General features: G+C 33.7%; 2 protein-coding genes across 2 annotated transcripts in view; one reads left to right on the top strand and one right to left on the bottom strand.

The window, feature by feature from the left end:
- Positions 1–27,322, bottom strand: part of LOC124441553 (WD repeat-containing protein 3-like) — a 77,368-nt gene that overhangs the window by 40,307 nt on the left and 9,739 nt on the right. Inside the window, exons 20-30 of the mRNA XM_046992029.1 lie at positions 26,690–26,855; positions 25,937–26,056; positions 25,840–25,890; positions 25,616–25,681; positions 25,198–25,290; positions 22,371–22,421; positions 21,375–21,418; positions 21,080–21,158; positions 20,933–20,982; positions 20,655–20,748; positions 19,988–20,133 (exon numbers count right to left, since the gene is read on the bottom strand). Of these exons, the coding sequence (XP_046847985.1) occupies positions 19,990–20,133; positions 20,655–20,748; positions 20,933–20,982; positions 21,080–21,158; positions 21,375–21,418; positions 22,371–22,421; positions 25,198–25,290; positions 25,616–25,681; positions 25,840–25,890; positions 25,937–26,056; positions 26,690–26,855 (958 nt within the window). The 3' untranslated portion in view covers positions 19,988–19,989. The remainder of the gene's footprint in view (positions 1–19,987; positions 20,134–20,654; positions 20,749–20,932; positions 20,983–21,079; positions 21,159–21,374; positions 21,419–22,370; positions 22,422–25,197; positions 25,291–25,615; positions 25,682–25,839; positions 25,891–25,936; positions 26,057–26,689; positions 26,856–27,322) is intronic.
- Positions 64–19,492, top strand: LOC124443354 (nephrocystin-3-like). Its single transcript, XM_046993856.1, has 3 exons — positions 64–1,171; positions 17,230–17,385; positions 18,520–19,492. Exons 1-3 carry the CDS (start codon positions 284–286, stop codon positions 18,766–18,768), a joined length of 1,293 nt encoding a protein of 430 aa, XP_046849812.1. The 5' UTR covers positions 64–283; the 3' UTR covers positions 18,769–19,492.

Raw genomic sequence — 27,322 nt, 5'->3', positions numbered from 1 at the left:
ACAAATTCATCATTTAAAATTTCCTAAATAAGTTGATCGATGTAAAGTCATCAAAACAAAACTTGATGAAACAATCTTTAAAATAGCCATTTACTTTGTAAATGTATTAGAAAAAGTTTGCAAGTATAAACAAGCCATCAATTTACGTAAGGATATAATAACAATTCAAACTAGAGCTTTAGGTGTCAATCATGTTGATGTTTCATATTCGTACGACAAGCTAGGTGGGTTGCTTCAGAAGAATGGAGAGTACGAAAAAGCAAAAGAAATTCATGAGCGAGCGATGGAAATTAAAACAAAAGCATTTGGACCTGACCATGTTAATATCGCAACAACGTACAACAATCTGGGTTTTGTTTACAAAGATATGGGAGAGTACGAAAAAGCAAAAGATTTTTATGAACGAGCGATAGAAATTCAAACGAGAGCATTTGGACCTGACCATGTTAATATCGCGAAAACTTACAACAATCTGGGTTTTGTTTACAGTAAAATAGGAGAGTACGCAAAAGCCAAACATTTTTGCATACGAGCGATGGAAATTCAAACAAGAGCATTTGGACCTGACCATGTTAATATTGCGACAACATACACTGATCTGGCTTCAATTCACAACAATATGGGAGAGTACAAAAAAGCAAAAGATTTTTACGAACGAACAATAGAAATTTACACAAAAGAATTTGGACCTGACCATGTTTACATTGCAATAACGTACAACAATCTGGGTTTGGTTTACAACAATATTGGAGAGTACGAAAAAGCAAAAGATTTTTACAAACGAGCAATAGAAATTTACACAAAAGCATTTGGATCTGACCATGTTCATTTTGCGACAACGTACTGCAATCTGGGTTCGGTTTACCATAATATGGGGGAGTATGAAAAAGCAAAAGATTTTTACGAACGAACAATAGAAATTTACACAAAAGAATTTGGACCTGACCATGTTTACAATGCGATAACGTACAACGATCTGGGTTCGGTTTACTATAATATGGGAGAGTTTGAAAAAGCAAAAGATTTTTACGAACGAGCAATAGAAATTTACACAAAAGCATTTGGATCTGACCATGTAAATATCGCAAATATGTACTGCAATCTGGGTTCGGTTTACAGTTATATGGGAGTGTATGAAAAAGCAAAAGATTTTTATGAACGAGCGATGGAAATTAAAACAAGAGCATTTGGACCTGACCATGTTAATATCGCGACAACGTACAACAATCTGGGTTTGGTTTACTATAATATGGGAGAGTACGAAAAGCAAAACATTTTACGAACACACAATAGAAATTTACACAAAAGCATTTGGACCTGACCATGTTAATATCGCGAAACGTACTGCAATCTGGGTTCGGTTTACAGTTATATGAGAGTGTGAAAAGCAAAAGATTTTTATGAACGAGCGATGGAAATTAAAACAAGAGCATTTGGACCTGACCATGTTAATATCGCGACAATGTACAACAATCTGGGTTTCGTTCACAAAAATATGAGAGAGTACGAAAAAGCGAAAGATTTTAATGAACGAGCGATAGAAATTCAAACGAGAGCATTTGGACCTGACCATGTTAACATCGCGACAATGTACAACAATCTGGGTTCTGTTTACAGTGATACGGGAGAATACAAAAAAGCAAAAGGTTTTTATGAACGAGCGATGGAAATTCAAACGAGCATTTGGACCTGACCATGTTAATATCGCGACAACGTACAACAATCTGGGTTTGGTTTACAAAGATATGGGAGAGTACGAAAAGCAAAAGATTTTTATGAACGAGCGATAGAAATTCAAACGAGAGCATTTGGACCTGACCATGTTAACATCGCGACAACGTACAACAATCTGGGTTTGGTTTACAAAGAAATGGGAGAGTATGAAAAAGCAAAAGATTTTTATGAACGAGCGATGGAAATTCAAACGAGAGCATTTGGACCTGACCATGTTAATATTGCGACAACGTACAACAATCTGGGTTTTGTTTGCAGTAAAATAGGAGAGTACGAAAAAGCTAAACATTTTTGCATACAAGCGATGGAAATTCAAACGAGAGCCTTTGGACCCGACCATGTTAATATTGTGAGAACGTACAACATTCTGGGTTTGGTTTACAAAGATATGGGAGAGTACGAAAAAGCAAAAGATTTTTATGAACGAGCGATAGAAATTCAAACGAGAGCATTTGGACCTGACCATGTTAATATTGCGACAACGTACAACAATCTGGGTTTGGTTCACAAAGATATGGGAGAGTACGAAAAAGCAAAAGATTTTAATGAACGAGCGATAGAAATTCAAACGAGAGCATTTGGACCTGACCATGTTAATGTCGCGATAACGTACAACAATCTAGGTTTTGTTTACAGTAAAATAGGAGACAACGAAAAAGCCAAACATTTTTGCATACAAGCCATGGAAATTCAAACGAAAGCATTTGGACTTGACAATGTTAATAATGCGACAACGTACAAAAATCTGGCTTTGATTTACAGTAAAATAGGAGAGTACAAAAAGCTAAACATTTTTGCACACAAGCGATGGAAATTCAAACGAGAGCATTTGGACCTGCCCATGTTAATATTGCGACAACGTACAACAATCTGGGTTTTGTTTACAGTAAAATAGGAGAGTACGAAAAAGCCAAACATTTTTGCATACAAGCGATGGAAATTCAAACGAGAGCATTTGGACCTGACCATGTTAATATCGCGACAACGTACAACAATCTGGGTTTGGTTTACAAAGATATGGGAGAGTACAAAAAAGCAAAAGGTTTTTATGAACGAGCGATAGAAATTCAAACGAGAGCATTTGGACCTGACCATGTTAATATTGCGACAACGTACAACAATCTGGGTTTGGTTTACAAAGATATGGGAGAGTACGAAAAAGCAAAAGATTTTAATGAACGAGCGATAGAAATTCAAACTAAAGCATTTGGACCTGACCATGCTAATATCGCGACAACGTACTGCAATCTGGGTTTGGTTTAGAGTTATATGGGAGAGTATGAAAAAGCAAAAGATTTTTATAAACGAGCGATAGAAATTCAAACGAGAGCATTTGGACCTGACCATGTTAATATTGCGACAACGTACAACAATCTGGGTTTGGTTCACAAAGATATGGGTGAGTACGAAAAAGCCAAAGATTTTAATGAACGAGCGATAGAAATTCAAACTAGAGCATTTGGACCTGACCATGCTAATATCGCGACAACGTACTGCAATCTGGGTTTGGTTTACAGTTATATGGGAGAGTATGAAAAAGCAAAAGATTTTTATGAACGAGCAATAGAAATTCAAACGAGAGCATTTGGACCTGACCATATTAATATCGCGACAACGTACAACAATCTGGGTTTGGTTTACAAAGATACGGGAGATTACGAAAAAGCAAAAGATTTTTATGAACGAGTGATAGAAATTGAAACGAGAGCACTTGGACCTGACCATGTTAATATTGCGAACACGTACAACAATCTGGGTTTGGTTTACAAAGATACGGGAGATTACGAAAAAGCAAAAGATTTGTATGAACGAGTGATAGAAATTGAAACGAGAGCACTTGGACCTGACCATGATAATATTGCGAACACGTACAACAATCTGGGTGGGTTTTAGCAAGATATGGGGGAGTACGAAAAAGCTAAAGATTTTTATGAACTAGGGATAAAAATTCAATTGAAAGCATTTGGACCTGACCTCGTTAATATTGCGCTAACCTACTACAATCTAGGTTCTATTTACAGCGATATGGGAGAGTACAAAAAAGCAAAAGATTTTTATGAATGAACGATGGAAATTGAAACGAAAGCATTTGGACCTGACCATGTTAATATTTGCGATAACGTACAACAATTAGAGTTTTGCTTACATTAATATAGGAGAGTACGAAAAAGCAAAACATTTTTGAATACGAGCGATAGAAATTCAAACGAAAGCATTTGGATCGGACAATGTTAATGCCGCGACAACTTAGAACAATCTGGGTTTTGTTTACAGTAAAATAGGAGAGCACGAAAAAGCCAAACATTTTTACATACAAGCGATGGAAATTAAAACGAGAGCATTTGGACCTGACCATGTTAATATCGCGACTACGTATAACAATCTGGGTTTGGTTTACAGTGATATGGGAGTGTACGAAAAAAACAAAAGATTGTTGTGAACGAGCAATACTATAGAAATTAACACTGAAGCTTTTTAATGCTAGTTGCTACAAAAGCTTCCATGTTTGAGAAAATTTACAATGAGATAGAAGAAAGATGAAATGGATTTGTGGTTTCGTGAATTAAGGAAAAAATTTACACTAAATTCCTAACAACAACAGTTGTATATAAATAAGGTTTAAATATATTCTTAACAATATTCAATACAAACATTTGTATTTTCAAGTTTTCAATAGTCATTTATTTACTGGAACAGTTATTTGCGAAGATCATATCTTCATTTAATTTCATTTAATTTAACAGTTATTTCTATTAGCTAAGAAACTAGTATGGAACTTTTACAGTGTATATGATATAAGTACGTTTTCAATCTATCTACTCTGAAGTTGTAAATCTCCTTAAAATGAGGGAAGTGTTTGTTGAGTTAATTACATGAGAGTAAATCCATATCTTAGAGGAACCATAACAATTTTACATCTCTTTTGTTGAATGCTGAAATGACCAGAAGACTACTTAGCCATATAAGGATGCACTTTGTGCTGTATTCATTTGGCTAACTCATAAAATACATTTTTTGTTTATAAGTATTGTAGATGGGTGAATTGCTTGATAATTGTTAATCGATTCATTATTTCTTCCTGTTTATAGTTGGAATCACTCCCTTAATTTTGTGACACTGTTCTTTTTACAACTGGGAAATATCCGACTAAATGTAAAACCGATTTCAATTCTATTTTCTATTTCGATGCAGGTATTGACTTAACGTGTTGATGGTGAATGTGGTGATCTCATTCTTAATTTAAATTTGACTTTTTTTAGATCACTTTGCAGTAAAATTATTTTTGTAACTGTAAGCTAGAATCTGTTGCGCAAAAAAACGTATTTCAACGTCATATAAGTGAAAGGCTCGTTTCACTGTCCATGTCTGGCTAGCCCGAGAATTAATTATAAAAATACAAAGCATGAAATTCCTTTTATTTATATTTAACTTTTCTGAAATCAGTTTTAAGTAAGATTATTTATGCAGCTGGGAGCTAGATTTAGAGACGCAAAAAATGTATTTCAATGTCATAGAAATAAAAGACTCATTTGATTGTCCATATCTGGCTAGCCCAATATTTAGTCATAAAAAAACCAAGAAAGTGGTTTTTTATGACTAATGAATGAAACGAAGGCAAGAGCGCTATAATCGATTTTCTAGTAAAATTCAGTTCTGATGTGCTTGTTTAAAAGCATTTTTAGTGAAAAGTTTGACGTAATAAATATTAGTACAACCAGTATATTACTCCTTACAAAAGCGTGCGATTTGATGTCACTATAAAATAGTTAAAAAAGCTCTACATATAGCCCCTAAAATTACATGAAAATTGTGCTTTTCAAATGTTAAATATATAAATTTCGCCAATGTTTAAAGTCTTCTTAACTACTGTAAATGACCGAATAGAAATGACCAATACAAATAACCATATACCTCTAAACTTTATTAAGTGTTTTTTTACTCCCTCTTATTGAATTTTAAGTTCTGATGATTTTATATATAACACACGTGAAGTACAAATTTAGTTCCACATCAAGGTCATTTTTTTTTTGAAGACCTAACCAAAATAAAAAATTCCAGCGGAAAAACCTGAACGGTATAAACCAAGACCGAAGTCGTAAGGACTTGGAGAATACTGAACAGGAAAAAACCGCTAGGGATTTTAGCCGAAGTTCCGCACGCCAGGGGACCCGTATAAACAATAAACTTTACTTACTTTTTCAATGAGCCAAGAAACCAAAAACAAAAAGCAAAAGCAAAAAAAACGCGAAATTTTCATATACCCTTCCAAGCCTAACACTTTGTTAGTATTTTCAAAGGTATTATAGATATTGTAATCATTCGTCATTTTAAACGTACAAATAACGAACCGAAGCTGCCATATTTCAGTTTAACTACACGTAATTAAATCGATCACCGAACCGGACAATTTTCTACTTTGAACGAGAAAATTGTTTAACTGGAGGGAATTTCTTAAAATGTGTGATTTGCTCATCTAATCCACATTAAAAGGAGTTGCACCTAGCGCAACCTAAACGTCCCTATTTTGCACCGTTTCATTCAGTGCGTTTCATTCAGTGCTTTATAGAAACAAAAATGTTTTTAGCAGCAAAATTTTTTATGTATTTCAAATAAATACAATTCAAATGAAAATGTTATTTCGACAGAAACCAATTGAAGAAGCCCACGTTGGATTTGGTTACCAAAATCAAACAACCAAAATACCGCTGGCATTAATATGTTATGTTTTACTTTGACAATAATCACATAAATGACTTTCATAGAATCACAAATGGTGAACATAGAAAGCTTTGTGTAACTATTGAGTAAATTACGCGATATCGTCTGCGCTATATCTTCATAATAACCATTTAAAAAGAACAAAACAAAACAATGCACTTTCATTCAAACTATACGTTTCCTACCTTGTATGTTTTTATGAAGATATTCTGCATAATTATACTTGTTGTACTAATCGTTCATTTTTATGCTCGCTCGCGCTGTGGCTTGCAGCATTGAAATTCCGCAGGAATGAAGTTATCTTTAAAGGAAAGAAACATAACCATTTTTACATCTACAGTAATTGCCACGCTGTCTCTAAACTGTAAATGTCTTAACAAACTTAATACTTTTCTAAAGCTTCAATTTGTCGACGTATAAACGACTGAAATTTAGATTGAAATTTCCTTCCAAAGTCATTTCTTCAATAGTGGAGTCCTTTAAATTTTTAAAGGTACTAACCCCACACTCGTTATCTGAGCGTAGCATGTAACTACAGCGCATGTCTGACCTTTCTAAACTTTCTACCTGCGCATGACACCGGAATTTCGCCCTGAAAAGGAATGCCCCTTGAAGGAGGTAACCCATCACGCTCTTAACTTAACCTAACCTTGCTTGTTGGACCTACGGGTGACCTCAACTGGGGTGGGTTGAACTACTCATGCATTTTAAGTGATCCAGGAGTGCCTTAATAGTCACTGTAAAAAGCCGTTCATGAAATTGGCCAACTACAACGACTGCATGTATTTACCGTTTTAGGGGAGAGTTTTTTTTTTCTTTCCACAAGAACCACCATCTTTGCTTTGTTTTCAAAAGGTCTTGCTCGTTTGATCCAGTCCACTAATGTCTTCTAACAGATGCAATTTGCATCCTCTACGCTAAGATACCATTTGTACCCTCTAACCCCGAGTAGAAGTTGCCTTCGTTTGGCCAAACTTCACTTGCATTTCCGATTCTAAGCTATCATGATCCTGCCTATTTCTCTGTGAGGCAATTATCACTACGAAAATACGCGCTCCTTAAAGCAGTATTTTCACACAGATGTTTTTAAAGGTAAACCTAATAGAACAGACGCAATTGACCAATAACCACGTTTATACAAAGTTTACACTTACTAAAGTACAAAAATGAATCATGCATATCAAACCAAAAAAACAAATTAATTGACCGAGTTGAAAGAAAATTTTATAGCCTCTTAAACAAGATTATTTTGATAATGCATGTGCAAAATTTTACAGAAAAGTGTATTTATAAATTTCTATGCATTAAAAAATAGCCTAACAGTGGAATATACTGCACACCAGGATTTGTAGTTGCTTTTTTGCCCAAATTGTATTAAAAATAAGGCCTGTTAGCAGGCTATACTACGTAAATACAAATTTGCACTCACAGTTTTCGGCGAATCCCTTGCCAATTTTAACGACAGACGACGAAACCCTTTCGACGAAAACCAATTTATCGATGAATGACGTATCTTTGCCAATTACAACATTGATCTGATGCCCAGCACGTAAAGCCACATAGATGCCCAAAAAGTTTTTTTCGAAAAAAAAATAAAAACGTTGATTCGTTATCGAGCTAAGGGACACATTTGTGCTTGTGAAGTATTTCGTGTTTGCTTTCGTAGTTTGTCATGACAAAAACGTTGGCGAACTTTAAAATTTCTCAGTGAATGTATTGTCCATTCTTAATTATTGTTCAGAGGATTTGTAAAGGAAAAGCACAATCACAGTTAATACATGCAGTGTAAAATGTATACTTTTTGCAAAAATTCTGACAAAAATGTTAAGGAAGAAAAAAGGTACTTACTATGAACAGTTTATTCAGTGTTAAAGCAGCTCAAAGGAAGTGAAATTTCAACCAAAATCACAGAATTTTCAGCTCCATAGCACAAATTCTTCATTATTACATGTAGCCCAGCCTCACGGGAATTATTAGAAAAAGCTAAATCCATCTTCATTGTGAAGAATGATCAAGTTATACGTGTCCACCATCGTTTTAAATATAAACCACCATGATTTGTTCAATGTATCTCGAAGGCGTTTGGTGATCATTTGTTGTTGTAAAGAAATAAGTTCAAGTCTAAAATCAAGCTTAGAACAACAAGTATTAGTTACCAAAACGGAAACTTTAAGGAAAAACGAATTTGGACTTTATATTTTGCATGAATGAAGATCAAAATGCTGTTAACATTTAACACTACGATCAAAGATAAAGTTTTCTGTTAAAAGAAACTCCAAAAGACATACCCGAACTTGATTTCAACGAGACATTCGAGAGATATTTCTCAAATGGTCTCAAATTTTGCCGAATAACCATAGTGTACGAGCTGAGAAACTGATTTAAATCACATCTTGTCAAAGTGTACATGTGTTAATTTTGATCTATGGCAAAAGTTGAGATAACGTGTTTTGTTTTGATTGGTCAGTTTCTAGGTGCGTCATCAATTGTAATTAGTACCCAGTTGAATAAGGTCACTAAACTACATCTCTAATTATATTCTATTGTTCAGCCAGCGCTTTTATATTTAATAATTTCTTAATTTCCCTTAAGTGCTAGGTTCCTATTCAGTGTCCCAATTAAATAAATAAGTTTCTGCAGATTTATAGGCTTTTTCGACCGTCTAAGGGATTATAATAAAAATTTAATAAAATACAATGTTCTGTCACTATTTACAGTGTATATGAGATTAGTAGGTTTGCAATCTATCTAGTCTGAAGTTGTAAAGCTCCTTAATATTAAACATTCACCCACCGAGCAAACGAAAGCGATATATGTTGAAACGCTTAATGAATAAAATATAAAAGTAAAATATATGTGCTTCTACATCTCAAAATCAACAATGCCAATGTGCTCATCTCACCTCTAATAGTTAACATAATTAAATTATATCATTACCCAATCAATGACCTGTTATTAAACTTTACGCGGGAAAGTTATCACTTGTTAACACTCCCACTTGATAACTCTTAGCCGAAATAAAATAATGAAAAGTTATAAATCGTTAAACTATACTGTTCATGTTGTGGTGATTCCTATCAAAGATCTCAATTTCTCAAAGTTAAATTTTGGTAATCCTTTTGTTAGAATATCGGCTTTTATTTCATCAGTTGAGCAGTGAACAATATTGACTTCTTTCGACTGAACTCGGACAAAATGATGACAAATGTCAATATGCTTAGTACGGTTGTGGTACTTAGCATTCTTTGCAAGTTCAATCGCTCCTTGATTATCCTCAAAGATTGTAATTGGTCCTTCCATTCTAAATCCAATGTTCATAAGTAATCTTTGAATCCAAATTGCTTCCTGCGTGTTGTAACTTAATGCTACATATTCTGCTTCAGTTGTGCTCTTTCAACCGTTCTTTGTTTTCGGCTTGACCAGCTGACTGTGCTATTACCAATTTGAAAAATGTAACCTGATGTTGATTTGCGTGTATTAATGTCTCCAGCCCAATCTGCATCAGAAAACCCTAAAAGGTCAAGGTTTCCTTCTGCCGAAAACTTTAATCCATGATCTGTTGTTACCTTTAGGTATCGTAATATACGCTTCACACCACTCCAGTGCTCTTTACTTGGCTTTGCCATGAACTGGGATAAGACTTCCACTGCAACTGACATATCAGGTCGCGAAATTACTGAAAGATATGTGACACATCCAATTGCCTGTTGATAAGTTTGCGTGTCAAACTTCTCTTCATCATCCGAGCATTCAAAAAACTTCTTTGAAGGTTCGAGGGGTGTACTTATAGGTTTACAATCCTGCATCCCGAATTTATCCAAAATCTTCTCGATGTAGTTGTGCTGGTTAATCGTGATAACCTTAGCTTCTCGGTTACGTCGGATCAACATCCCCAGTAGAAAATGAACATTGCCTTTATCTTCCATCTTGAATCTTTGCTGATTGCTTCCTTTTCTTGCTTTAACATGGTAATGTCGTTCGAGATAGGAACGATGTCATCTACGTAGACACCAATTATCACAAACTTAATGAGTTCGTTCTACTTCTTTGATTTGATGTAAATACATCCATCTGCGTTGGATCTTCGGTATCCTCGTGACTTTAAAAACTTATCCAGGGTTTCGTTCCAGCAGCGGGCCGACTGCTTCAAGCCGTAAATGCTTCTATTCAGTTTGCATAAATGATTAGAAATGATTCATCTGGATCGATGAATCCTTCGGGTTGTGCCATATAAATATCATGATCGATCTCTCCGTTGAGGAATGCGGTTTTAACGTCCATTTGGTGGACTTCAAGATCATGTGCGTTTGCTAACGCCAATAATGTTCATAATGATGTATGCCGGGCTAGGGGTGAAAATACTTCATCGTAATCTGTTCCTTTATTTTGCGAATAGCCTTGTGCTACTACTCTCGCTTTGAAACGGTCAATTGCTCCATTTTCATTACGTTTTACTTTGAAAATCCACCGAGAGCCGACCACATTTTGGCTTCCAGTTGGGGGTACCAATTTCCATGTTTGGTTGTCTTGAAGAGAAGAATATTCAGAAATCATTGCTTCTTTCCAATGTTGGGAATGCTTCCCATGTAATGCTTCTCGAATGCTCTCTAGCTCATCAATTTCTGACATCATAGATCCAAACATCGCATATGCGTCATCTGTAAACCGAACAGGAACCTTACGCTGTCTGACGGGTCCCAAATTGCGTACATTTTCCATCAATAACTCTTCATATGTTCTTGGCGCTGATGGAATTTCTGGTTCTCCCCCTGGTTCGTCTGGCTGCTCGATACGTTCAACTGGATTATTTGCATCGGTGATTGTGTCCTCCTTGGGTTGTATAGAGCCACGTGTAAATCATTCTCCGTGTCGTTAGTCATTCTTTCATTCTCGTCCCCTGATCGCTCAAAACGAAAGAATCTCTTCTCTGAAAACTTTACAAAGTTTACAACTAACTACAAATTTATTTTGTCTTGGATCATACGCCTTGTAACCCTTCGTGTTTGAAGGATAGCCTACGAAAATAGCCTCATAGGACTTTGGGTCAAACTTTCTTCTCTTGCTGTCAGCAAAGAAAACGTGACAAATGCATCCGAACACTCTAAGGTTGGAAACTTCTGGTTTTTCTCCGAACAAACACTCGAAAGGTGTTTTATCCTTCAACTTCATTGTGGGAGTTCGATTGTGGATGTAAACTGCAGTACTACATGCCTCCGCCCAAAAGTGCAATGGTAGATTTGCGTGGTATATCATTGATCGAGCTGATCCTATGAGTGTACGATTTAGACGCTCGGCTACACCATTCTGCTCAGGTGTATAAGGACATGTACATTGCTGTATTATACCTTTGTCAGCGCAAAACTTGGTGAACTCCTTCGACCTATATTCACCCCCGTTAACACTTCTCAAAATTTTTAACTTACGACCCTTTTGATTTTCAGCATGGACACAAATTCTTTGAATTTTGTTAGTGCTTCATCTTTGCTTTTGATGAAGTATGCCACAGTATACCGAGAGTAGTCATCTGTGAATGTGATCATGTAACGACTTCCTCCCACTATCCTATTCCTTATATCCGATATCTTTACAACACAAAGTCATAACTGTAATTCAAGCTTCACAACTTGATTTCAAATTCTTACAAAGTTATTCTTGATCACAACATCTTCATTGTTCTACAGCATAACCAAATTCCTATAAACTCCACAAACTCTGCTTCTAACCACAAACAAATTCAACAATCCTATATTCCTAAATCCAATAATTTTCACTTAACTTTAATATTAAATCTTGTTTTGAGCTCTTTTTTTCAGCATTTTTCTTGAACTTGATTGATTAGGAATTTATCATAGTAAAATCACAAAATATCTTTTTAAAGGCATGACAAATAAGCTCAAAATTTCTCAATGGAAAGTTTTCTTATTTACCCTAACATTACACGCGTGTCCAGAGTCCCGCAATTTTTGGCTTCAAAAGTAGTGTTCCAGTTATCTTCATCTTAATGGTCATTGTCTGTAAACTAGCTAATTTACTTTATCATTTTATAGCCATTATGCAAAATGGTTTGATACCAAATTTTATCTACATGCACATAGTGTCGAGAAGTCAGCTATCCAGCTATAAAATTTGCATTGCTCATTCTATCGCTTCGCTGTTATGAACAGTATTCAATATTTTACAATAAAAACAGCAGGTGATTAAAATTGAACATTTAGTGAACATTCCAATTTCTTTATTATCAAGCAAAAGCAAAGACATCATATAGTTGGTTGCATCTTTTTAATCCTTCTCAATTTGTGAAGGTATGTTGATTTTAAAGTTTACCTGTCATTGTAATAATGTATTTTAAGTTTGGGATTTAATATTTTATGTTTATTTATCAATTATTTCTTTATGTCAAGAAAAATTTGTGATAAAGTCATTTCCGCGTTACGTATATGTTTTATATGGATAACATTTGTTGATTCTAATGGGATTTTACAATAAATTTGCGTTTGTAACGATTTAGTAATGGAAACTTCTGATCTTTTCCGACTTATTTCAATAGTTTAACTCAAATTATATTCATATAGCAAAGCTATAAGATTAATAACATGTCATTCGTTACACAAATTTAAATGTTCTGAGTTTAGTGCATGAATTATGGTCTTTGGAATAAGCTGAATGTATGGAAGGTGAAAAATATTTCTTTTTTTATTCATTTGTCACGTCTCATTCAAATTTCATGTTGAAGATGCATATCCTGCATCGTCAACGGAAAACAAGCCAGATTTTAAAGACCTTTGGCACAACTAAACTTAAATCAATGTAAAATACTATTATTATATTGATTTTTTTCAATATAACCAAAAATTTTACAATCATATAGTGTAAAGTGATTACTATATGGAATGATTAAATTACAAATATTTACTACAATAAATATTTGTAATTATTTTATACCGATTACACGCAGTTTGTGTCAGCTTTACATAAAAAGTCTTTGTTGAAACGCATTCAGGAATGGTTAGGATGATGCAAATGAGTTGATGTTCGTGTGTTGATATTGTTGTGGATAAACTGGTCATGTTTTCTTTAATATTACGTTATTCTTATAATAAACATATTTCATAGTAATAAACTGGTCATGTGTCTTATTATGGTGAGTTACAAAAAGTACATTTACTAATGATAACATCTGTGGAGTAATATAATAACCTGCATCGCATGTAGATAGTTTTTTATAAAAGATTTTTACATATCTACTGTTTGCACTATGGAAACCTTCAGGAGAACTCAAAACTTCTCCAAACTTGGCATAAAGCAGTGCAAACACTTTTGTTTTTTTTATAAAAACGTACTGCATGCAATGATGCGAAACAGGGAAACTAGAAAAAACGTTTTAACTTCTCTTCTAACATGAATTTGATTGATCTGCAAATTCCCTTAAATTGATTGATTGATTTAATTGGTAGAGCTCAGATCGGTTTGTTAACACACCTATAGACCAACTGCTTGCATTGCTTTTGGCTACACTTAAAATTAAGTTTTATGAATGTTTCCAACAACTTGTTTAACTGCCACAAAAATACCTAAATGCATGAAAATATTTTTCTGTGTTTCTGCTGCTACGTTGGTTAACCAATTTCATGTACAATTGGAAATTTACCAACTCAATCTTCAACTATTTCAGTTGTCCATAAATTGTATTTATAAATAATTAGTGCTCATCTTATGATCATTTTATGATCCGTAGATGGAGTCAAGAGAAAAAAGGAATAACTACTTTATACAAGAAATACTTACAAATGTCGTTGAAAAGAAACTTGCTGATTTATTTATCCAAGAGTGGGACAAACATTACAAAAAATCTCTTGGACAATGGGAAAATACAAACGTTAGTGGTCAGAAGTTGTTCAATATTGAAAAAACAAAAAAGAAACCTCATGATAAACATATTCTGCAAACTTTTCAAGATGGTGACACCAGTAAGTGGGATTGTACAACACTGTTCGCAGCAATATTGTTTTCCACCTCAATTGGAACAAAAGTTAACACAAAAGTTAGTTCTGCAGTTGATGTACTTCGTATTGTTAGAAACAAGTTTATTCATAATAATTTTGGAAGAGTATCTGATACCGAATTTAACAAAATGGTTTGTGATATTGAAAATTCGTTTCATGATCTAGGATTTTCATTCAATGAAATTAATGAAATTAAATGTGAACGAAACAGATTTGATTCTTTTCGAGTACTTCCTTGCAAACCAAATCACGATGTCGTTAGACGTACAAAATTACTTAAAAAAATCACAGCAGATCTGAATAACTTGCGCAGTACTAATAATAATGAACTAACATATTACTATATTTCTGGTAATCCTGGCAGTGGTAAATCTCAATTAGCCAGACAAATTTGCGACGAAATGTTTAACTCCGTTGACTGGGAAAATAAAAGTACATTTGTGATGACACTCGAAGGAAAAGATGCTGACTCTCTCTTAAAAACTTATAATGAACTTTGTCAACGTTTGAATATACATGAACCTTTTATTGAAAATATTTTTAAGAAGGTAAAAAGCAGCGAAGACAGAATCAAGCACTTTCATTTCCTGCTGACACAAAAACTGAAATCTTGGAAAATATGGTGGATTGTTGTAGATAACGTGGTTGAACTTGATAAAATTTATCCATTATTACCTCAAGTTGGTGATCATAACTGGAAAAATGGACAAATTGTAGTAACTGTTCAAAATACAGATGCTATACCACCAGATGGAAATATAAACAAACACATTTCAATCAGTCATGGTATGAATGATAAAGAATGTCGTCAACTTCTATCTGTCTATACCGATGTTCATAATCAGGATGAAGAGTTTTTGAAGAAGTTGTCAGAAAAATTAGATCGTCAACCATTGGTCCTGGCAAGTGCTGCTTACTACGTAGGTAGTGTAAAAAGTGCAAATATGGAATTCTCGTGGGAGCAATATTTCAATAAGTTGACTGAAGGAGAGCGACAGAGCATGGATGCCGCATTTCAGAAGATCAATACAGCATATTCTGGAGGTAAATCAACCTTATTGAAAACTGTTGAGCTGGCAGTACAAAAAAGTACTCAAGAATCCACATTAATGGAAAAAGTTTTTGGTCTTTTCTCGATAATATCATTCGATCCGTTACCACAAGATATTATCATACAATTTATTAAAAGCATTGATCCACATATATCTGCAGTAGATATATGTCTTCAATTAAAGCATTGTTCGTTAATTCTTCAATCGGAAAACAACGACATCCGCCTGCATCGCGTTGTACATGAAGCCATCACAAACTATCAATCTTCGCAGACTTCTTGCAGTACACAAAAAGCAAATAATTCGACTAAGATGTCTGTACTTGCGTGTCAAGTCGCTTGGTCACTCTATCATTTTAAAGACAGAGAAGATCAAATTAAAATAACTCCACATCTTATTAAATTTATAAACAATTCGTCATTTAAGCAATTTCAAAATAAGTTGATAAACGAGAAATCGTTATTTTTTTTCTATAGAAAACAAAAACTCAATGAAAAAAATTTGAAAATTGCCATTTACTTTGTAAATGTATTAGAAAAATTTGCCAACTATAAACAGGCCATCAATGTACTTAAGGATATAATGACAATTCAAACTAGAGCGTTAAGTGTCAATCATGTAGATGTTTCATATTCGTACAACGATCTGGGTAAGTTGCTCTGGAAGAATGGAGAATACAAAAAAGCAAAAGGATTTTATGAACGAGCGATGGAAATTCAAATAAAAGCATTTGGACCTGACCATGTTAATAACGCGACAACGTACAACAATCTGGGTTTGGTTTACAATGATATGGGAGAGTACGAAAAAGCAAAAGTTTTTTACGAAAGAGCCATGGAAATTCAAACAAAACATTTGGACCTGACCATGTTAATATTGCGACAACGTACTGCAATCTGGGTTCGGTTTACAATGATATGGGAGAGTACGAAAAAGCAAAAGATTTTCACAAACGAGCAATGGAAATTAAAACGAAAGCATTTGGACTTGACCATGTTAATATTGCGACAACGTACTGCAATCTTGGTTCGGTTTACAAAAATATGGGAGAGTACGAAAAAGCAAAAGATTATTACGAACAAGCAATGGAAATTAAAACGAAAGCATTTGGACCTGACCATGTTAATATTGCGACAACGTACTGCAATCTGGGTTTGGTTTACAAAAATATTGGAGAGTACGAAAAAGCTAAAGATTATTACGAACAAGCAATGGAAATTGAAACAAAAGTATTTGGACCTCACCATGTTAATATTGCGATAACGTACTGCAATTTGGGTTTGGTTTACAAAAATATGGGAGAGTACGAAAAAGCAAAAGATTTTTACGAAAGAGCCATTGAAATTCAAACAAAAGCTTTTGGACCTGACCATGTTCATATTGCGGCAGCGTACAACAATCTGGGTTCGGTTTACACTAAAATGGGAGAGTACGAAAAAGCAAAAGATTTTTACGAACGAGCAATGGAAATTAAAACGATAGCACTTAAACCTGATCATGTTAATATTGCGACAACATACTGCAATCTGGGTCAGGTTAACAAAATAATGGGAGAGTACGAAAAAGCAAAAGATTTTTACGAACGAGCAATGGAAATTCAAACGAAAGCATTTGGACCTGACCATGTTAATATCGCGACAACGTACAACAATCTGGGTTTGGTTTACAGTAAAATAGGAGAGTACGTAAAAGCCAAACATTTTTGCATACAAGCGATAGAAATTCAAACGAAAGCATTTGGACCCGACAATGTTAATATCGCGACAACGTACTGCAATTTGGGTTCAGTTTACCATGATGTGGGAGAGTACAAAAAAGCAAAAGATTTTTACGAACGAGCAATGGAAATTGAAACGAAAGCATTTGGACCTGACCATGTTAATATTGCGATAACCTACTGCAATCTGGGTTTGGTTTACAAAAGTATTGGAGAGTACGAAAAAGCAAAAGATTTTAGCGAACGAGCAATGGAAACTCAAACAAAAGCATTTGGACCTGACCATGTTAACATTGCGATAACGTACAGCAATCTGGGTTCGGTTTACAAAAATATGGGAGAGTACGAAAAAGCAAAAGATTTTTACGAACGAGCAATGGAAATTCAAACGAAAGCATTTGGACCTGACCATGTTAATATTGCGACAACGTACTGCAATCTGGGTTTGGTTTACAAAAATATGGGAGAGTACGAAAAAGCAAAAGATTTTTACGAACGAGCAATGGAAATTCAAACTAAAGCATTTGGACCTGACCATGTTAATATCGCGACAACATACAACAATCTGGGTTTGGTTTACAAAAATATGGGAGAGTACGAAAAAGCTAAAGATTTTCACAAACGAGCAATGGAAATTAAAACGAAAGCATTTGGACCTGACAATGTTAATATTGCGACAACGTACTGCAATCTTGGTTCGGTTTACAAAAATATGGGAGGGTACGAAAAAGCAAAAGATTTTTACAAACGAGCAATGGAAATTCAAACTAAAGCATTTGGACCTGACCATGTTAATATCGCGACAACGTACAACAATCTAGGTTTGGTTTACAGTAAATTAGGAGAGTACGAAAAAGCCAAACATTTTTGCATTCAAGCGATGGAAATTCAAACGAAAGCATTTGGGCCTGACAATGTTAATATCGTGACAACATACAACAATCTGGGTTTGGTTTACAAAAATATGGGAGAGTACGAAAAAGCAAAAGATTTTCACAAACGAGCAATGGAAATTAAAACGAAAGCATTTGGACCTGACCATGTTAATATTGCGACAACGTACTGCAATCTTGGTTCGGTTTACAAAAATATGGGAGGGTACGAAAAAGCAAAAGATTTTTACAAACGAGCCATGGAAATTCAAACTAAAGCATTTGGACCTGACCATGTTAATATCGCGACAACGTACAACAATCTAGGTTTGGTTTACAGTAAATTAGGAGAGTACGAAAAAGCCAAACATTTTTGCATTCAAGCGATGGAAATTCAAACGAAAGCATTTGGGCCTGACAATGTTAATATCGCGACAACATACAACAATCTGGGTTTGGTTTACAAAAATATGGGAGAGTACGAAAAAGCAAAAGATTTTCACGAACGAGCAATGGATATTAAAACGAAAGCATTTGGACCTGACCATGTTAATATCGCGACAACGTACAACAATCTTAATTTGGTTTACAGTGATATAGGTGAATACGAAATAGCAAAACATTTTTATGAACGAGCAATACAATTTCAAACAAAAGTCCTGATATGCTAATTCTGGAATAATGTACGATAATCTTCATTTGGTAATAAACCATCTACAGAAATTGACAATGCAGCTTTAAATTGCTAGTTGCTAAAGAAGCTTCCGTGTTTGAGAAAATTTACAACGAGATAGAAGAAAGAAGAAATGGATTTGTGGTTCCGTGAAGTAAGGAAAAAAATTACACAAACAACAACAGTTGTATATAAAAAAGTTTTAACAAATTCTTGATAATATTCAATACAAACATTTGTATTTTCAAGTTTTCAGTAGTCATTTATTTACTGGAACAGTTATTTCTGTTAGCTGAGAAACTTGTACGGAACTTTACAGTGTATATAAGATTAGTAAGTTTGTAATCTATCTATCTATATATTTATCTAAATATTTAGTCTGAAGTTGTAAAGCTCCTTAAAATGAGTGGACTGTTTGTTGGGTCATTTTCATGAGAGTAAATCCATATTATAGAGGAACTATGACAATTTTACATCCCTTTTTTTTGAATGCTTAAATGACCAGAAGACTACTTTGCCATATGAGGATGCACTTTTTTCTGTATTCATTTTGGTAACTCATAAAATACATTTTTTCTTTATAAGTACTGTAGATGGGTGAATTGCTTGATAATTGTTAATCGATTCATTATTTCTTCCTGTTTATAGTTGGAATTACTCCCTTAATTTTTGTGACACTCTTCTTTTTAATAACTGAGAAATATGCAATTTACGTAATGTAATAACTTATTTTAATTCTATATTTTCATTTGATGGAGGTATTCACCGATAGTTGTGATGTTGAATTTGATGATCTCACTTTCATTTATATTTAACTTTTCTGAAATCAGTTTGCAGTAAGATTATTTATGTAGTTGGTAGCAAGAATTAGAGGCGCAAAAAGTGTATTTTAATGTCATAGAAGTAAAAGACTCATTTGATTGTCCAGGTCTGGCTAGCCCAATATTTAGTTATAAAAATACCAAGATCGAAATTCCTTTCTATAGCTTTTAAGCCTGATCAAGTATCAATAACTGCTGAATCATGCAAAATTTAAACGTCTGCTGATCACGAAAGTTGTAATTTGAAGGGCACAACGGGGATTTTAGGTTTTCCCTCTAGGGATACAGTTTGGGTTAGGGATCTTCGAGGATGGCTATATTCAGAAATCAACCTCAGGCATTGTGTACTTTCAAAGACAATCGTTTTAGTTGTCAAAGTATCAACAACAAAATTACCTTCATCGAAATTTCCTCACAATTGTCTTCTTCTTTTTTCGCATTTGTCCCAGTCTCTCGCGTGTTTCGAAATAGAAGGTGACGTCACGATTCTCAAGCTGTCTTTGAATAAACTGCAGTCCCGCCAAATTGAATCCAACAGTATCCTAAAGATAAAGCAATCATTACATGTGTGCAATAGTTTTATCGTCATCGATGTAAAAATTCAAGAAAAATTGTTCAGTTCATATAATTTGTAGAGTCATTAGTTCAGTTCAAATGATTTGAAAAGTCACTTGTTCAGTTCATATATTTTAAAAAGTCATCCGTGGCAGTTTGAAGTACAAAATTCAAAAACTAAAAACGATTAATTTAGCAAAATTTAAAGAACTAGAGAAAAATGAAATGTTCATATTCTTGAATATTTTTGTTTCTAAATACATACTTTTTTCTGTTGTTAATACAAAAAAGAATATTCTATGAACCTTTTTAATACAAAGCCAAACTCAATATTAAGATTGGCACTGTAATGTGAAAGAAAGCCTTAATTGCTTTTAATTGTTTAGTTTACAGTCATTAAAGTGTCGACAAAATTTACCACGAATAAATTAACGGTCGTGTAGCGCATGGTAAAGTTACGGGAGAAATTTGGCGATACTTGCGGTTTATTGAACGTACATCTTCCTACCTTCATTTCGCGAACTCGGCTACGACAATGGGATCTGATAGAGTCTATTACTGGCAGTAGTTCAGGAGTGGATATGATCTTATTGTGATGTATTCTATCGTAACAAAATATGTAAAAAATGAAAATATCCAGCACTGTACATAGGTATCTCACCAATTGTATCATATATTCAGCAATACTGAAGAAACGTTATGAAATTCTTAGGGAATGATTTAAAGACAGACGTATTGAAAAAAATATCGATCGAAACATAAAATAAAATTACGTCTTAATCTTACCGCAGCAGAAAGAACAGACATCGACAACTTAACTCTGTTTCCCAACCATTCTAAAAAATCACGTACATCTGGGATGAGGAAAATTTGAAAACGAAACCTGTACCATGTGAAGTAAGGACAAAGGAGTCAAAATACATTTCACTTTACCTTAATCCACTCAAGAAGAAGTTTCAGTACATCAATAACATAGTCAAACGGTAACACAAGCAATGATTCTTCAAGTTCGCTGAAATTAAATAATTTAAATGTTTTGTAGAAAAACACTTGCTTCATAAGATACCTCTCTACTGTATTCTAATAACGCTTAATATTTAATTCCTTTAGTATCTCCAACGAGACACTTTGCCATACTTTACTTTTAAAATGCTCTAAATTAACTTTTAGTACAAACAACGATACTTCACGGGATAATTTTCTGCTCTTTATAATACTTCAACTTTACCTTGACTTTACTTTTTTCACCACTAGAAGTACATACTGCACAAGCTGTGAGAAGAAAAATTTTTTTAAAAACGTCGTAATTATATGGTCCGGGAAAAGGAGGCTGACATAGACAGGCATTCAATCGTAGAACAACAATATTTATGGCCTCCATCTTCGTGGTCAAGATATTTTATTTCATTATTACAAATCCTGTGTATTTTACATTCAACTCTCATTTTTTCTAGAGTTATTATAAATAAAGTAAATGGTTTGAACCCGGGAGTATCTTTACATGTTTGTAAATGTAGATCGTCAGGGTTGGTACAGTCCTGAGAAGGACTGTTGATGGTGTTGTTGACTGACGTTTCGACAACCTTAGCGGCAGTCATCTTCAGAGTCAAATGAAGAGTAAACGTCAGGTTAGCCACGTTTGTTATCTGGTTCTTACGTATCAATCTGAATAGCCTCTTGTGTGTTCAACGAGTACTTAATTCTAAGTCCTGCCGGAACGAGACAAAAATCCTTGCAGCGGTGGTTGAACAAGAGTTGTTGGCGTATACGTCTGACGTTGCTTGCAAAACGTATGTAGTCGTTAGCAAGTTGTTCGCTCTGTCGTCCAAATGATCGTAATAAAGTAAACACACAAGAGGCTATTCAGATTGTTACGTAAGAACCAGATAACTAATGTGGCTAACCTGACGTTTACTCTTCTATTGACTCTGAAGATGACTGCCGCTAAGGTTGTCGAAACGTCAGTCAACAACAACAAAAACAGTCCTTCTCAGGACTATACCAACCTGGATGATCTACATTTACAAACATATAGTTATTATAAATGTAAAGCCATCTCATCCATTTTCCCCTTATCTACGTACGTACGTATGTAAATCTTGCAATCTTAACATTACATTAATATTTACATTAATCATGTTCAACATGCACGTGACTTTCATCTTGTATCACGTGGCCTTCATGTTGTTCTTAAATGGAAACATTAAAGATATAGTAAACTTACACTGACATTACCAAGGGCAGCAAGAATCGGATGAATGGCGCGCTTTGGAAGCTGTTCAAATGAAAGAAAATGTATGTGAGAACAAAAAGAACTTGTTTAAAAAACGAAACTGGGATTTTCTGTATAAATCAGACAATAGTGAAGGGCGTGGTTCCAATTAGAGAGTGTGGAAATATTGGTGGTAGTTTCATGGGTAGGTCAGTGCAGAGCGTGGTCCCAATTAGACAGTATGAAAATAATGGTGGTTTCATTGGTAGAGTTTAATAACAGTGTAGGGCGTTGTCCCAATTAGAGAGCAGGAAAATATTGTTGGTTTCATGGGTAGGGTTAAATAACGATGCAGGGCGTGGTCAAAATCAAAGAGTAAGAAAATATTGGTGGTAGTTTCACAGGTAGGCTTTAATAACAGTGGAAAGTTTTGTGATGTTGCCGGTTATGGTTATTTAACATTGTTCATTTAAGATTTAAGATTGTCCATACGTATAACATAAACATTTTGTTGATGTGCAGAGCAAGAAATAACAAACCTTTCATTTAAGATTGTCTATACGTATAACATAAACATTTTGTAGATGTGCAGAGCAAGAAATAACAAACCTTTCATTTAAGATTTAAGATTGTCCATACGTATAACATAAACATTTTGTAGATGTGCAAAGCAAGAAATAACAAACCTTTCATTTAAGATTGTCCATACGTACAACATATACATTTTGTTGATGTGCAGAGCAAGAAATAACAAACCTTTCATTTAAGATTGAAGATTGTCTATACGTATAACATAAACATTTTGTTGATGTGCAGAGCAAGAAATAACAAACCTTTCATTTAAGATTTAAGATTGTCTATACGTACAACATAAACATTTTGTTGATGTGCAGAGCAAGAAATAACAAACCTTTCATTTAAGATTGAAGATTGTCTATACGTATAACATAAACATTTTGTAGATGTGCAGAGCAAGAAATAACAAACCTTTCATTTAAGATTTAAGATTGTCCATACGTATAACATAAACATTTTGTAGATGTGCAGAGCAAGAAATAACAATCCTTTCATTTAAGATTTAAGATTGTCCATACGTATAACATAAACATTTTGTTGATGTGCAGAGCAAGAAATAACAAACCTTTCATTTAAGATTTAAGATTGTCCATACGTATAACATAAACATTTTGTAGATGTGCAGAGCAAGAAATAACAAACCTTTCATTTAAGATTTAAGATTGTCTATACGTACAACATAAACATTTTGTTGATGTGCAGAGCAAGAAATAACAAACCTTTCATTTAAGATTTAAGATTGTCCATACGTATAACATAAACATTTTGTAGATGTGCAGAGCAAGAAATAACAATCCTTTCATTTAAGATTTAAGATTGTCCATACGTATAACATAAACATTTTGTTGATGTGCAGAGCAAGAAATAACAAACCTTTCATTTAAGATTTAAGATTGTCCATACGTATAACATAAACATTTTGTAGATGTGCAGAGCAAGAAATAACAAACCTTTCATTTAAGATTTAAGATTGTCCATACGTATAACATAAACATTTTGTAGATGTGCAGAGCAAGAAATAACAAACCTTTCATTTAAGATTTAAGATTGTCCATACGTATAACATATACATTTTGTTGATGTGCAGAGCAAGAAATAACAAACCTTTCATTTAAGATTTAAGATTGTCTATACGTACAACATAAACATTTTGTTGATGTGCAGAGCAAGAAATAACAAACCTTTCATTTAAGATTTAAGATTCTCCATACGTATAACATAAACATTTTGTTGATGTGCAGAGCAAGAAATAACAAACCTTTCATTTAAGATTTAAGATTGTCTATACGTACAACATAAACATTTTGTTGATGTGCAGAGCAAGAAATAACAAACCTTTCATTTAAGATTGAAGATTGTCTATACGTATAACATAAACATTTTGTAGATGTGCAGAGCAAGAAATAACAAACCTTTCATTTAAGATTTAAGATTGTCCATACGTATAACATAAACATTTTGTAGATGTGCAGAGCAAGAAATAACAATCCTTTCATTTAAGATTTAAGATTGTCCATACGTATAACATAAACATTTTGTTGATGTGCAGAGCAAGAAATAACAAACCTTTCATTTAAGATTTAAGATTGTCTATACGTACAACATAAACATTTTGTTGATGTGCAGAGCAAGAAATAACAAACCTTTCATTTAAGATTTAAGATTGTCCATACGTATAACATAAACATTTTGTTGATGTGCAGAGCAAGAAATAACAAACCTTTCATTTAAGATTGAAGATTGTCTATACGTATAACATAAACATTTTGTAGATGTGCAGAGCAAGAAATAAAAAACCTTTCATTTAAGATTTAAGATTGTCTATACGTACAACATAAACATTTTGTAGATGTGCAGAGCAAGAAATAACAAACCTTTCATTTAAGATTGAAGATTGTCTATACGTATAACATAAACATTTTGTAGATGTGCAGAGCAAGAAATAACAAACCTTTCATTTAAGATTTAAGATTGTCCATACGTATAACATAAACATTTTGTAGATGTGCAAAGCAAGAAATAACAAACCTTTCATTTAAGATTTAAGATTGTCCATACGTACAACATATACATTTTGTTGATGTGCAGAGCAAGAAATAACAAACCTTTCATTTAAGATTTAAGATTGTCTATACGTACAACATAAACATTTTGTTGATGTGCAGAGCAAGAAATAACAAACCTTTCATTTAAGATTGAAGATTGTCTATACGTATAACATAAACATTTTGTAGATGTGCAGAGCAAGAAATAAAAAACCTACCGTTTTGTCTTTTGTCACTTGACTCGCTTTATGTTCAAGTTCTTTCTGTCTTTCTTCCTTATACAATTCAATGGCCTCCATGATTCTTTCAGCCTAATGAAAAGATAAGAGAACAAACATCAACATAGTAATCTCCAGGCGTATATTGTATATTATACTGTAATATCCTCCAAGTATCCCCATCATACTGTATAATCTTCCAAGTATCTATATTCTACTATAATATCTTCCGAGTACCCCGTCTCAATGTAAGCTTAAACACTTGGTCTCAGATATTCACAGTCTTCACATGTCTTTGGTGTACTACAGTTTTCGATATATCTGTATGATTTTGAGGTGTCTTTCAGGTACTACAGGGGGCACAGGGCACAAAACCAATAAAATTAACTTGCAATGCTAATACAACAACAAAACTAACTCCTTTGATCGTCTCGATAGTTTTCTTGCCAGCTTTAACAGCTTCTGTGTCTTGTTCACCTGGAATCTAAACAACATCATGGTTTAAATAAATGAATTTATTTAGTGCAATAAATGCAACTTCCACAAGATATTTTCCATAGTGAAAGTATATAACAAATACAGAGTACTTGGGCTCAAGATGGAACATACATATCTCATGTTACATAGTAAAAAGAATCTTACAATTGTTTCAACTCCTGTTACGGCGCTTTCTTCGTAATTTGCTTCTCTCTCCTAAATAGAAAAATTAAAATAAACATTGAAAGTACAGGTACTATACGCATATTTTTGTAGCTCCAGCAACAGATCTATGTAGAGTACCATCTCTCTCCTCTTCGACAAACAACGGTTCGTCCGTTCGTTCCCAAAGTCTTAATGATTTATCATGTGACCCACTGATCTATAAGATAAAATAAAATGCATGTGGAACTGGAGTGTTAAGAATAAGTGTTGATCTTTGGTACTCTTATTGGTAATAACGTTTTTCGTTTATTCTTTCATTCATATCAAGCAAACCTATGTTTAACATTATCTAAAACCTTCCATACTTGACACTTACATTCATATCAAGCAAACTTATGTTTAACATTATCTAAACCTTCCATACTTGACACTTACATTCACATCAAGCAAACTTATGTTTAACATTATCTAAACCTTCCATACTTAACACTTTCATTCATATCAAGCAAACTTAGGTTTAACATTATCTAAAACCTTTCATACTTGACACTTACATTCATATCAAGCAAACTTATGTTTAACATTATCTAAACCTTCCATACTTGACACTTACATTCATATCAAGCAAACTTATGTTTAACATTATCTAAACCTTCCATACTTGACACTTACATTCATATCAAGTAAACTTATGTTTAACATTATCTAAACCTTCCATACTTGAGACTTACATTCATATCAAGCAAACTTATGTTTAACATTATCTAAACCTTCCATACTTGACACTTACATTCATATCAAGCAAACTTATGTTTAACATTATCTAAAACCTTCCATACTTGACACTTACAACAAACTCGCCGTCATGGCTGATTGCAAGACTCCATATTTCTGAATGATGACCTTCTAAGGTCGTAACATGAAGAAATCTGTCAGCGTCCCAATATTTTATCGTTTTATCTTTACTTGCACTGAAGAAATAATGAGTTTTTGGCACGAACTTCACGGCCATGACACTAAAAGAAGATTAAAGTTGTTATATTATAAATAACGAATATACATGTAGGTATTACTAGGTGTAATGTTGATACCATAAGAATATAAGGTATAAAATGAAAGTACATGTAGGTATTACCATGTGTAATGTTGTTAACATGAGAGTATAAGGTACACAATAAAAGTACATGTAGGTATTGTGGGGTGTAATGTTGATAACATGAGTATATATGGTACACAATGAAAGTACAAGTAGGTATTACTATGAGTAATGTTGATACCATGAGAACATAAGGTACACAATGAAAGTACATGTAGGTATTAGGAAGTGTATTATTGATAACATGAGAATATAAGGTATACAACGAAAGTACATGTAGGTATTACTATGAGTAATGTTGATAACATGAGAATACAAGGTATACAACGAAAGTACATGGAGGTATTACTATGTAAAATGTTGATAACATGAGAATATAAAGTATAC

This window comes from Xenia sp. Carnegie-2017, unplaced genomic scaffold (genome assembly GCF_021976095.1).
Source record: "Xenia sp. Carnegie-2017 unplaced genomic scaffold, XeniaSp_v1 HiC_scaffold_20, whole genome shotgun sequence".
NCBI classification, from domain to species: domain Eukaryota; kingdom Metazoa; phylum Cnidaria; class Anthozoa; order Malacalcyonacea; family Xeniidae; genus Xenia; species Xenia sp. Carnegie-2017.
The sequence above is the reverse complement of the archived record's forward strand: the minus strand, read 5'-3'. Positions and strand labels throughout refer to the sequence as shown.

Bases quoted from the DNA above. Each gene is read 5' to 3' on its own strand.
- LOC124443354 (XM_046993856.1), top strand. From the start codon at position 284: ATGGAAATTAAAACAAAAGCATTTGGACCTGACCATGTTAATATCGCA. The intron at 1,172-17,229 runs ATTAAAACAAGA...CAAGCGATAGAA, and splicing joins TTTATGAACGAGCGATGGAA to ATTCAAACGAAAGCATTTGG. The intron at 17,386-18,519 runs GTTAATATTGCG...GGGCCTGACAAT, and splicing joins AAGCATTTGGACCTGACCAT to GTTAATATCGCGACAACATA.